The sequence below is a fragment of the Gossypium arboreum genome, chromosome 4, assembly GCF_025698485.1.
Source record: "Gossypium arboreum isolate Shixiya-1 chromosome 4, ASM2569848v2, whole genome shotgun sequence".
Taxonomy (NCBI): Eukaryota; Viridiplantae; Streptophyta; class Magnoliopsida; order Malvales; family Malvaceae; genus Gossypium; species Gossypium arboreum.
Window position 1 is genome coordinate 14,637,686 of NC_069073.1, and position 13,625 is coordinate 14,651,310.

A 13,625-nucleotide genomic window follows, 5' to 3' on the forward strand; every position below is an offset into this window, starting at 1 on the left:
CATATATACATATATGTTAGACAATCCATCACTTCAAATCCAAAACATATAACCATTCCCATTATTTCAACCATTTAACTATTTCAACCTACTTATATCATGTTTATATATGTATATTAAATAAATTGTAACTTGACTCAAATAACATTGCCAAATCAAAATTCATAATGACCATTTGAATACAAAATTGACTTTAAATCCTAGGTACATGCCATATATCAAAATGAAAAAGGGACTATACAAACTTTGCTGAGTTGAGAGCTACAAATTGGATGTTGAATCAATCCTCAAAGCTTTAAGATTCCCTAAAACTTGCACGCACGGAATAAACAAAACTGTACGCTGGGCAATAATGCTCAGTGGTACTTTCATGATTCAAGTCATATAATTAACATGGTAACAAGATACATATATGTCATTGCAAGATCACATTCCAACTATATCATATGAAGTGTTTCAAATTCATACAATGCCATCAATTGCAATTTAATTTATACATATCATGTTATCAATCTATTACCAATCATGCATATATTTTCATCTCAATTGTCACCAATTAATTATATCAAACCTTGCTCTCTATTAGCATTAATACATTCAATTTCATTTCAATTCAAGCTATTTAAAGTATGATTATCCCGTTTCCATATCAAATCTATTGATTTGCTATATTTTCATATCGATCCTCTAGGCTCGTATAATCAGCTTGTATGGTTTTTCACATGCTATCGATAATCACATATCACATACATGCTTCTGTAATATCATTCTATATTATCAGATCATTGTAGACATCATTTAACCAATATACATTTCATATTCTGATTTCAAATTCAATTTAACGCTTTGCCCAAGGCAATCTTAGCAAAAACAAACTCAGACACGCATGGGAACTACGCCACACCAGGACACCAAAGTACAAAGCCCATACGCATCAAATGTATATACTTATTCAAATACATCCCTCCACCACACTAAGGTCTCCGAAAAGATAGTGAATACTTGATGATCCACAACAAATGTTGGATCCTAAAATAAAATATCATAATCTCCATACCATCAACTATCCCGTACACATCCGCACATATAACCCTATTGGTATGTCAAATGTATCCTAGCATTTTACTAAGTTCGCATGGGCATAAATCATCCATATATCATAGTCTCATTTCATTTTATCATCAATTCATATTCATATCATATAGCATAATTCATATCACATATCATATATTAATAATATCACACTCTTTTATACTATATTTAGTTCAGGTCCAAATTCCGATATTCAATATTATCAATACAAATCAATTCATATAACTTACTAACATCAAATTCATATCATCATCAATTCATAATATAAGACATTTATAAATTTATAACTTACTTATTTCTATTTTATTCAATTCAACCAGATCAATTTAAAAATATCAATTTAGTTAATTTAAAGGGTTATAACAAATTTAGCCCTTGAACTATAGCTAAAATATCAATTTGATACTTTTAATTTTTCATAATAATTTCAAAAATCTTTAAAATAAATAATTTTAAAAACATATATATTAATTTTTTAAAAAATACAAGCAATCAATCAAGCATATTTATAACGAGTTAAACAAGATTAACATTGAAATCTTTAGAAAATGAAGAATAATGTTCATAGAAAATATATAAAGTTCTTCTAAAAAAACATCTTTAATAGCTACTTGCCCTTTTATTTTTACATGAATTTCATCATCAATTGTTCCAAATTAGTAATATTTTTGTAGTTAAGCATCTTTAAAATTAGTTAATATATTGGTTGGATCAATTAAAGATTTATTATTAATTCTAAGAAAAATATTTTATTTAATATTCTATTTGTATAAAAATTTGAAGGAAATAAAAGAAAATATATTCATTACTGTTCTAATAAAGGCAACTTAAAATGAATTAAAGATGACATGTAACAGCAAGAGTTTTCGAGCTTTATTTATTTTACCTTTTTTTTTAAATATGATATGGCTACTTGCTGCAACTAATCCTGACAACCTCCATCCCATTTCATAAGTAAAACAGATTATTGGAGGAAGGCCAAATATCTTTTCCCAGAAATATTCGTCCATAGCTAGGCTAGAATTGATCAAGAATATTATAGCTCTTGGAAATACCGTAGTCACTGTACTAAGAATCTGAAGCTTTGTTTCCAACGCTTCTGAAGTAAAGCACCATGCAAGATACTTCAGCACCGTGGTTAACATCCTAGGAATTATCTCCCCCAAAGAGCTGTATTCTCCCACCATCCAAATAATCATTGCACGAACTGAAGGCATCTTGATCGAATCCAAACTACGGACTAACCGAATTATAACCTTTAAATAAAAAATAAGATGTTGGTTATCAGCCAATTAATATGAAAACACTGCAGGAATGCAAATCATTTAAAGATTCTGCCAAATAGACAGAGAGGTATGCAAAAAACGCATAGCTAAAGCTGAAATGAAATAAGCAACAGAGAGATACCTTCTCATGAATTGGTGGGTCTTGCTTTATGATTGATTTTATAGAGATAATTGCCTGAACCAAAACATCTGCTTCTTGATATCTACACCCTAACTCTTTAGTCAAGAACTCTGCAAAATTTGGTATCACTTCAGAAAACAATGGATTCTCTGAATGTTACCAGACAACAAGAAGTAGGAAAAGAGGAATAAGCCCTGTCTAGTCAGAGTTAACAGCCCATCTACACATATATGTGCCATTTTTGGAAGTTGTCGCGCGCATATACCAATTGCAGCAACAGTAGCAGCAGCAAATCGCCTGTCTTGATCTCTAATATAATCCTAACAACATACTATAATATAAGCATCAATTCATGCGATCAAGGATCAGCATACTTGTAAAACAATTCAATTTCAACTGGTCAGCTGACTTCAATTATTTCTTTTGTGCCAAAGACTAGGAAATAACTTAGTGTAAGACGCTCAAAAGTGGCAAAGAAAGGATTATTATTATTATTTTGAAGTCCATTCTGTCCATATCACTTCTTTCTTCCTAACATAACACAAGGACTGAGAATTACTCTTTTTTCCAGATCTCCAAGGTTGGCTTGGCAGTGCAAGGATTGAGACCTTGAAGAGCCAAGCACCAAAAGTGCAGTTGAAACGGTCACGTTAAACACCTTTGGTAACTCACATGAGCTCAAATAGAACCACACCCCCTTTCAAGAGATTCTGAACAGTCCAAAAAGAAATAACTCTATTTTCCATTGACCAAAAAATGGTTCAATGGCATTCAGTTTCAGCTATTTTGGTCAGGCTTTTGCCAGAAGAAACGTAATTTAAATGATATAGCATCACATCAGATCCAGTAATCAGAAGAAAATTCCCTAAACAAAATGATTTGCATAGGATGAAAATGGCCCAAAAATACCACCCTCTCCAATACTGGTGACTGCAATAATACCTTTTTTCTTAGAACATATGGATGCAAAGGAAATTCATTATGATATACCATACAGAAGTTTCAATGTGACTTCTATTTCTACTATCTTGCATTTCTACATATTGCAAATATCAACAATGATAAGGAATTCCTTATGAAGACAGCAGGTACCTGCCACTCTTTGAAAATAGAAGAAATGGACGAGGCTGTCGCAATGGATGAAAGTATCTCAAGCTTCAAGGCTTTGACTTGATATGAATCAGAAGAATAAATGAAGAAGTCCTTATGGTATGGAGCAAAGAGAGATGGCATTAATTGCTTTAGCAAATACTTGAATGTTGCAAAGGATCTACTCATTCAAATCAACATAACCATTCTTACCATCTCCAGCAATCAACTTGAAACATAAACTAGGCAGATGACCCAAATCTAAGATTGGTTTTGCCAAATGAAATGACATAACTGTATGAATTCCAGAACAATGCAAAATCTTAAATGCTGTTAAAATAGAAAACCACGCAATGAACTATTGCATTTACATAAACATTCATGGATACATAGATGTACACCCATGTTACATAGTTTGTATGCACAAGTGAAAAAAATCAATAAATATAGTGGGATTTAAACATATATCAATTGCATTAATAAAACTTTTATTTTATTATTTTATTTGTTTTTATACATTTTATTTTTATTATGCACACTTTATTACCTTCATTAGTTGTATATATTAATAATGTATTTGATCAAGTTTGTGTCACAAATTAACTCAACATCGAGTTAAGATTGATGATAACACCATAATAAAAACTTTATAAATATATTGTACTTTAATATATTTTAATAAAAACTTTTTTTTCAATATATTTAAATACAAAAAGACGAAATTGTCCATATCTCTCAAAACGATTTGACATTAAAAGTTCATTTACCCAAAAACTTAACCATAAACAAATATGAGAACTTAACCCCACTTTTCCAACTCCCTTTTCTTTAATTCAAACATATTTTTTCCCGTATCAATAATTTTTCACTTCAACGAATGAAAAATTGGATAAAACTTGTATATGGTATACACATATTACGCACGGTGAAACTTAAATTCAAAACTTTATTGACAAAAAAATAATAATTCATTTTGTTAATATATAAATGGTTTGATTTAGTACTAGATATGGGTGTGTTACCAATATATTTAAAATATTTTCATGTATACAAATATAATCTATATAAATATATTTATATACAAATATAAATTTTAAATTAATTAAAATTAAAATAATTGATAAATAAAAATTTGTATTAAATGATACAATTGATATACATTAATATATGTCGATATTAATCAAATTATGAAGTACACGTGAATTATTAAATGAAGTATCACATTAATATCATTAAGATTTTAACAATTCAATAAAATTTTCAATAAAAAAATTAACTAAAATTTTTAAACTAAAGACTAAAAAAATTAAAAGATAAATTTTTCATTTTTATTTAAAATAGCAAAAAAAATTAATACAATTATAATTCTAACCTTCTTAAAAACATAAATACGCGACCTATAAGTCATGGGTTCTAAAAGAACAAGATGATAATAAAATCCTATTGATCTAATTTTGGTATGGATCAATATTAATTATAGGTCAGAATAGATATGGTATGTATTTTATTTAAAAATAAAAATTTAGATTTATTTTAACTTAATTTATAATATCTTCTATCAAAATAAAATACGTTTATTAAATTAAATTTAGATTACATTTTATCTTATTTACTAAAAAATGAGTAAATTAATTCATATACATTAGATAAAAGAGTAAATAACTTATTTATTAAAATTTGATATTTGTATGTCAATAGGATGTACATTTGACATGTCATGTGAAATTATCTTATTATTTTATCAACTAAGTCATTTTTAACAATAAAAATTTAATAGAACATTGATTTATTTTTTAATAGGGATAATTGAACTAATTTTTTTATTTATTTTTAGTATAAAGTAGAAATGCAATCCGAACGTGGATACCTTTACCCTAAATCCAGTGATACCAAACTAGGTACTTTGATTTTGAGCTAGAGTCCCGTCCTTGCATGGCTGTCTTTTCACGTGTATGAAAACCCAACCAAAAAAGGACAAAAAAAAGGGGCAAGTAGTTCATAATCAAATTGATGACAGGCCCCCACAAAAGCCATGAAAGTTTTAAATTATTACAGCAAATATCTTTTAATCACCCCACTTGCAGACAAATTCAAGTAGGAAACTTTAGCTTAAAAGCAAAGTCAACCTTTTTACTTTTGTCTTTCCGAACCTTTCATAAAAAGAGGACAAAATTTTGCCAACCTTCCTCAATCTTTGTTTTCTCCTTCATTTTTTAATCACCAGTCAAAGTTTTCAATACAATTGTTATAATCTCGTGGGTGACAGCTGAGACTTTGGACTGTGGACAGAAAAGTTCTCCTTTTTCACACTTGAATGCTTTGTTTTTCTTTGGTTTTTCTCGACCCTTCTTTATATCAGATTGTTCTCTTTTTGGTTCTTGTAGTTGAAACAGGTGACAACAAAGAAGACCCAGAGTTTTATTTTGGATGGGGTCTTGTTTTAGTGCTAGAATCAAAGCTGAGAGCCCTCTTCACAACGGTATGCTTGGAAATTTGACAACTTTTCATCGACTATGATGGGTTTTCTTCGAAGTGTTCGTATTTTGTGATGTTTGTTAGGTGTTTGATGTTATGTTTGCAGGGGCTAATTCAAGATATGGGAGCAAAAATGGTGAAGAAATGGGTGGTTCAAGCAGCAGGATTTCTTCAATGTCAATGCCTAGAACCGAGGGGGAGATTTTGCAGTCTTCAAATTTGAAGAGTTTCAACTTCAGTGAACTTAGAACAGCCACCAGAAATTTCCGACCGGACAGTGTTTTGGGTGAAGGTGGTTTTGGTTGTGTTTTTAAAGGCTGGATTGATGAGAATTCACTTACAGCAGCCAAACCTGGTACTGGCTTGGTTATTGCTGTCAAAAGGCTTAACCAGGAGGGTTTTCAGGGTCACCAAGAATGGTTGGTAAGTTTCATTTCTTCCCTAATTCCCCACCCTTGAGCTCATCAGGTTTCTCAAAATCCTTGCTTTGCTCTTAGATCATTGCTTTCACCTTATATGTATACACATAAATACATACACACATATATATTTGTATTATGTATGTTTTCTTGGTTGAGTAAGGTACAATTCAGCTTGGTTAATATCATGTGCATTGACATTTGAAACATAAAAAATATGTTTTTTAAAGGGTCGGTTGTAGTTATTTTAGCCAGCTACCTAGAGCCTTCATTACCATCTCCTGTCACTTGCTCTTCAAGTTCTACTCCGGTCATCCTCTCGATGACTCCCAAACGCATCTCGATTTATTAGTTTGCAATGTTTGGTAATTTAATGATGCAAGTGGATTGCAGGCTGAAATCAACTACCTGGGGCAACTGCATCATCCTAATCTCGTGAAATTGATCGGTTACTGCTTAGAGGATGATCATCGACTTCTGGTTTACGAATTCATGCCAAAGGGCAGCTTAGAGAATCATCTTTTTAGAAGTGAGTTATTCATCTTTACATCTTCCCTTTATCGAGTCAATTCAGTTCCTTACATTTCAGGGGAACAGTCTTAATCCAACATTTCCATTATAATGAAACAGGAAATTCTTATTTTCAACCACTTTCCTGGAACCTCCGGATGAAGGTTGCTCTTGGTGCTGCTAAGGGCCTAGCGTTTCTACATTCCAATGAGGCCAAAGTCATATACAGAGACTTCAAAACTTCGAATATCTTGCTTGATTCGGTATGCAAAAATATTTAATTATTGAAATTTTCATTGACTCTGTACATCAAGACTTCAAAACTTAGAATATCTTGCTTGATTTGGTCTGCAAACATGCTTAAGTATCGAAGTTTTCATCACTCTATATCGAGCACTTTAAATATCTTGTTTAATCCGGTATGCTAATATGCTTAATTATTGAAGTTTTCAAGACTATATCGAGACTTTAGAACTTTGAATGTCTTTCTTGATTCGCATGCAAACATGTGTAAATATTGAAAATTTTCGTGGCTCGTACTTCAGATTTATGCAGCTCACTAACATCTTTGTTCCAATGTAAAAAATGGCAGAATTATAATGCCAAACTGTCTGACTTTGGACTGGCTAAAGATGGACCAACTGGTGATAAGAGTCATGTTTCGACAAGAGTCATGGGTACTTACGGTTATGCAGCTCCCGAGTATATGGCCACAGGTAGCTTTTGAACTCCCACCTTCACTTTCATATATATGTGCGACATATATTCGGATATTTGAGACACTCATTCTCGAGTAAGAGTAACATAGACTGCAACTTCACTAATCTTCCTCCCAATGAAGTGTCTGTGCCTCAGTTGAATAACTTTATATCTTATACTATTCTTACAAGTGCAACCTTTGCTACGCAGACTTTTTTCCCTAAGTGTTTATGTCTGCCATGTATTCTGGTGTAAGAGACACTACTCTCGAGTTAAGAGTAACATAGAATGAGACTTCCCTAATCATATTTTGGTTTCATTCTTCCTTATGAAGGTCATTTGACAGCCAGAAGTGATGTATATAGTTTCGGAGTTGTTCTTCTTGAAATGTTGACCGGCAAGCGAGCAATGGATAAGAACAGACCTTCAAGAGAGCAAAGTTTAGTTGATTGGGCCAAGCCTTACCTTACCAGCAAACGCAAGATTTTACACGTTATGGATTCTCGTATCGAAAGCCAATACACACTCAATGCAGCATTGAAAGCCGCTTATCTTGCGCTGCAATGCCTTTCTATAGAACCGAAGCTTAGGCCTAATATGAATGCCGTAGTGAAAGCACTTGAGCAACTGCAAGACTCCGGCGGTGATCACAAAGGGGCCCCTCGAAATTCATCTGTTCTTAATTCTCATCAGCATTCAAGGAATGCTCGCAAACATCAAACGAAAAATGCAAATGATCTTGGCAACGGAAATACTATCTCATATCCTCGACCGGCTGCTTCTCCATTGAGTACATAAAGTAAAAAAATACCCGATGCATGCTTTTTATTGTTGCAGTCAATACTTGGATGGACTTGGTATCTTGAACTGAAGTATATGTGTTCAAATGTCTGCCATTTGTACAGTTGTTGAATTCAATAATATCTGAGTTGTGCATTTTGAATCGTCTCAAGGCCTTTATACAAAGCTAATAAAGGCTTCACTTTCCTCTTGTTGAAGTGAATGTGAATGCAGCAGTAAATAGTGGGGTTTTTCATATATTTGGAGGATTTATTTCATACAAAATTTCGGTGTATATTTTCTAATAAAAATAAAGAATCCAACTAAATATTTTATATTGTTTACAAATAATCTTATAGTGATTATCACAACTTGTTGAAGTTATTTGTTGATAAATAACTATTTTATTATTGACTGAATCATAAGATATGATGACTTTAGTTAAACAATTTTACTTTTCTCTCTTATAATATATAGTTAAAATATTACGATTTTTCTTACTGTACGCTAAGTGAGTAATCCAAAAGACAAACTCAATTTTTTTTTAAATATTTCACTAATAAATTTAACCAGAAAAAATAACTGAAGTTAACAATTTAACTTAATTTTTAAAATTAAAAATAAAAATTAAATTTCTAAAATAAAAGTAAAACAACTTAATTTCAAATATAATTAAAGTACATAAATTTAAAACATATTTTAACATATATATATTCAATATTTCTTATTTATTCAAGAAACAATCAATCATTCAACATCAAACTAGGAGCTTTAACAACCATTCTTAATAAATTTGACAGAGAAAAAAAAAACCGACCAGATTCTTATTGGACTGCCCAAGCGGTTTGGTTTGTTTGAGTAAATATTTAATAATTATTGAAATCTAGGTCATAGTATTGTTTTTGGGCTTTTATAACCCACAACTGTTTTGTTCAATCAAAATCATTGCAGGTCAACGACAACTCATCTTCTCTTGCAACATCCTACTTTTGTTTGACTTTTTTTTTTTTTCAAGTCTCAAGGAGGATCAAATCCAGATGGTAACACTAAGGCCAGCAGGGTAACTGATCACTGCTTCTTTTTCTTTCTTTCATGTAGGCTTTGCAAGTTTGATTATAATTTTCAATCTCGTTACATGATGTTTATTATTATTATTATTATTATTATTATTATTATTTGCAGCTTATCAATGAATTTTGAGTGCTCACGAATCATATCAACTTATTGTTAGTACAAATCTCCGGTGAGAAAAATTTTGAACACATGAACGGAACTTGAACAGAAAAAGAAGAAACAGGATAAGGTTCCAAGGCGTGTATCACGCCACTATATTTAAGGTTATATTCGCCCCCATCTATCTTCGATGTGCAAATGAGTTCCAAGCAAATTAACCTCGAGGATACAATGAAGCCAATGACTATTTGCGTTTTGCACTAAGGAGAATAGTCCACTACGCACTGAGTAATGTATAACAAGAAACTCAATTTTTACAAAGAATTTTTGCAGTAATACTTTATAGAATAATCTAATAATATTAGAAAATGAAGGAATGCAAGAAAGAATATTAGAATTTGTTAGTGTGATTTCCAAATGAAATCTCATTCCTAATTATAGGAATTTTCATGTCTCTTCATAGAGACATCTTTCAATAGTGTCTTTTGAATAATAATGTCTTTAAAATAAACACATAATTATTCATTTAATATTTTAACTATTCAAATAATATTAATTAAATAGTTATAATTCTTTTCAAAAAATCAAATAATATAACTTTTGATTAATTACATCCATTCATTTATAGTTATTGGAACACTATAAATATTTGAAAATGTTCCAACAATCTCCCCATTTTCAAAATATTTTAGATTTTGATATTCTTGAAAATTAGTTTGCATAAATGAAGGTATCTTACGATTGAACCTTCACTTGGTGAAAACATGTTAAAGTTAATCGAAATTGCATGGTAGACTAAGCTTTGAACCAACTATTCCATTTGATTAACCGAACACATCTCATACAATGATTTCAACATCGGTCAATGTATAATATCTAGGGACATTATTATGGCCATGTGTCTGTGTCCTCTTTTCATTTTGGCCATGTGTTGCACGCCCGTGTTATTTTGGCAGTTTCACCCACGGCCATGTCACATGGCCGTGGCTACTTATCACATCCCGTGTTGGGGAATAAATTTTTGCCCTGTTTTCACACGGCCGTATCGCACGGCAGTGTTGTATCCCGTGGTATGTGCACGGTCTACGGCACGCCCGTGTGCCTGGCCGTGTAGTTCTAAAAAGCCTGTGCTCAATGATTTGGTTATTATGTTAGATTTTAAAAATTATAATTTAAAGAAAGTAATATTGTTAGTGCTCGGATTGTCTCCCGAAAAGCGCTTATTTATAGTCTAAGTTCGACTTACCTCTCTATTGAATGGTCATGGTGGTTCGAGGAGTTTATACTCCTCATTCCTACTGTGAATCTCATCAAAATAAGGTTTTAGGCGGGTATTGTTTACCTTAAAAGTGCTAAACTTGCAATGACTTACCTCGACTGTATCGAATGGGAAAATGCTAAGTACCGTAAGAAGGATTTCTTCATTCGGTTTGGCAGTGACAATGTGAGGATCTGCGGCATCTAATAAAAATTTATCTCCAACCTTAAGTTAATTTGGAAAGGTATTGAGCTTGTTCTAGCGTAGTTTTGGTTTATCGTGTGTCATTGGTTTATGTATACGCCATTCATCTAGCTCCTCGATTTGTAGCATTCGTTTTTCATGAATAGGTCCTCTACTATTGCTTGAAAATGGCTCATGTACTTCCTTCAAACTCATTTTCTACAAAGTAGGTTGCACTATATTGTCAGTTTTAGTAGAATGGTTTAGACAATCACCTTCAATTTTCGATGTGTTGCCGGAATTGCGAGCTCGAAGGGTGATTGTTTCGTCTTCCACACGAAGTGTGAGCTCACTTGTGCCAACATCAATAATCATTCTAGCAATTGCTAAAAAAGGCCTTCTAAAATCAGAGTGTTGCTATCCTCCTCTATGTCTAGAACAACGAAGTCAACGGGAAATATAAATTTATCGATTTTAACTAGCACATCTTCAATAATACCCATAGGAAATCTTATAGTTTTATCTACTAATTGAATGCTCATCCTAGTCTGTTTGGGTTTCCCAAGACCTAGTTGTTTAAACATTTTGTAAGGCATGACGTTAATACTAGCCCCTAAATCAGCTAATGCATTATTAACATCTAAACTACCAATTAAGCAAGGAATTGTAAAACTCCCTGGATCTTTCAATTTGTTGGGTAGTTTATTCTATAGAATAGTTGAGCAAACTGCGTTTAGCTTCACATGCGAAGCCTGGTCCAACTTCCACTTATTTGCTAAAAGCTCCTTTAAAAATTTCATTGCGTTTGGCATCTGCGATAGAGCTTCAATAAACGGTAAGTTAATATGTAATTTTTTTAAGAGTTTAAGGAATTTACCAAATTGTTCGTCTGAGCGGTCTTTCCTTGTCGTATTGGGGTATGGCACACGAGGTTTACATTCTGTGCTTACCGGCTTTGGGTCATTTTGGCCGACCTCATTCTTATCTTTGCTTACCACCGTTTCTGGCCTTGGCTTTGCAACTAACCCTTCCTCATCTTGAATGGCAATTGCATTGAGTTGCTCCCTTGGGTTAGATTCAATGTTGCTTGGTAGGCTACCTTGTGGTCGTTCAGAAATCAACTTGGCGAGCTGTCCAATCTAAGTTTCAAGCCCCTGGATTGATGCTTGTTGATTTTTGAGTGCTGTCTCAGTATTCTAAAAATGAGTTTCTAACACAGAAATGAATTTGGTTAGCATCTTCTCAAGGTTCGGCTTCTTTTCTTGCTGGTAAGGTGGTTGTTGAAAACCCAGAGGATGTTGTAGCCTTTGATTTTCTTGACTGCCCCATGAGAAATTGGGATGGTTCCTCCAACCTGCATTATAAGTGTTACTATATGGGTTATTTTAGGATTTAAAATTATTGTTACCCATATATTGGACTTTTTATTCCTCCTTGATGCTAGGGTTGAAGGTTTGATATTCTATGTATGCTCCTCCTCCATTCGAATCGCACCTCATCACTGGATGTACCTGAGTAGAACCACACAAACCGTCAATCTTTTTATTTAAGGGTTCTACTTGGTTAGATAGCATAGTAACCGCGTCGAGATTGAAAACATCGGCTGCTTTCATCGGCTTTATTCACATAACTTGCCACTGATAGTTATTTAATGACATCTCCTTAATAAATTCGTAAGCCACCTCAGGTGTCTTATTATTGATAGTTCCTCCAGCGGCTGCATTAATCATCTGTCAAGTCAAGGATTCAGGCTATTATGGAACGTTTGAACCTGTAGCCAAAGCGATAACCCATGGTGAGGGCACCTTCTCAAAAGGTCCTTGTATCTCTCCCATGCATCGTAGAGTGTTTCTAAAGTTATCTGCACAAGAGAAGAGATATCATTATGTAATTTGGCTGTTTTAGCCGGTGGAAAATATTTTAATAAAATTTTTTTGGTCATTTGTTCCCAAGTAGTGATTGACCCTCGTGGTAATGAGGTCAACCATTGTTTTGCCTTATTCCTTAACGAAAAGGGAAACAACCGAAGGTGAATGGCCTCATTAGAAATGCCATTAATTTTAAAGGTATCGCAAAATTCTAGGAAATTTGCCAAGTGAGCATTGGGATCCTCGTCCTACAAACCATCAAACTGAACAAACTGTTGTATCATTTGAATTGTGTTAGGTTTCAATTCAAAATTATTTGCAACAATAGCATGTCTAACTATACTTGACTCAATTCCTGTTAAATTAGGTTTAGCATAATCATACATAATGCGCGGAGCAGGATTTTGATTAACAGCAATTACAAGAGGTAGCGAATTTTCTTGGTTTTCAACTATCTCATCGGTTCTGGTTTGAATATTGTCCTTTTGCTCGTTCTCTGTGTATCTTAAGCTTCACCTTATTTCTCTTTGGTTCCTGCGAACTGTGCAATCGATCTCACTGTCAAAAAGTAATGGTCTTAACGGGTTTCTTCTAGTCATAAACTATAAAAACCTGTCAGAAAAAGGGAAAAAGAAGAATTAGTAATAAAAAATTAGAATAAAATTTAAATTA

At 32.7% G+C, this 13,625-nt stretch overlaps 1 protein-coding gene and 1 non-coding gene across 3 annotated transcripts; both read left to right on the top strand.

The window, feature by feature from the left end:
- Window positions 1-5,644: 5,644 nt before the first annotated feature.
- LOC108457725 (probable serine/threonine-protein kinase PBL9) lies at window positions 5,645-8,822 on the top strand. 2 transcript variants are annotated; one of them, XM_017756814.2, is made up of 7 exons: window positions 5,645-5,881; window positions 5,973-6,067; window positions 6,170-6,486; window positions 6,876-7,011; window positions 7,113-7,255; window positions 7,585-7,708; window positions 8,026-8,822. In XM_017756814.2, the coding sequence occupies exons 2-7, from the start codon at window positions 6,016-6,018 to the stop codon at window positions 8,487-8,489; spliced, it is 1,236 nt and encodes a 411-aa protein (XP_017612303.1). In that variant the 5' UTR covers window positions 5,645-5,881; window positions 5,973-6,015; the 3' UTR covers window positions 8,490-8,822. The 2 variants fall into 2 exon arrangements, with proteins under 2 accessions (XP_017612303.1, XP_017612302.1); XM_017756813.2 differs by having other exon boundaries at window positions 5,647-6,067.
- A 4,050-nt stretch (window positions 8,823-12,872) lies between these two features.
- Window positions 12,873-12,978, top strand: LOC128292359 (small nucleolar RNA R71). Its single transcript, XR_008282343.1, has one exon. It is a non-coding gene; the product is annotated as a small nucleolar RNA R71 (small nucleolar RNA).
- Window positions 12,979-13,625: the final 647 nt, after the last annotated feature.

What these genes read in the sequence shown, in the direction of transcription:
- LOC108457725 (XM_017756814.2), top strand. Translation starts at nt 6,016, where the DNA reads ATGGGGTCTTGTTTTAGTGCTAGAATCAAAGCTGAGAGCCCTCTTCAC. An exon ending in TGAGAGCCCTCTTCACAACG is followed by an intron (nt 6,068 to 6,169) that starts GTATGCTTGGAA and finishes TTATGTTTGCAG; the next exon opens with GGGCTAATTCAAGATATGGG. An exon ending in AGGGTCACCAAGAATGGTTG is followed by an intron (nt 6,487 to 6,875) that starts GTAAGTTTCATT and finishes AGTGGATTGCAG; the next exon opens with GCTGAAATCAACTACCTGGG.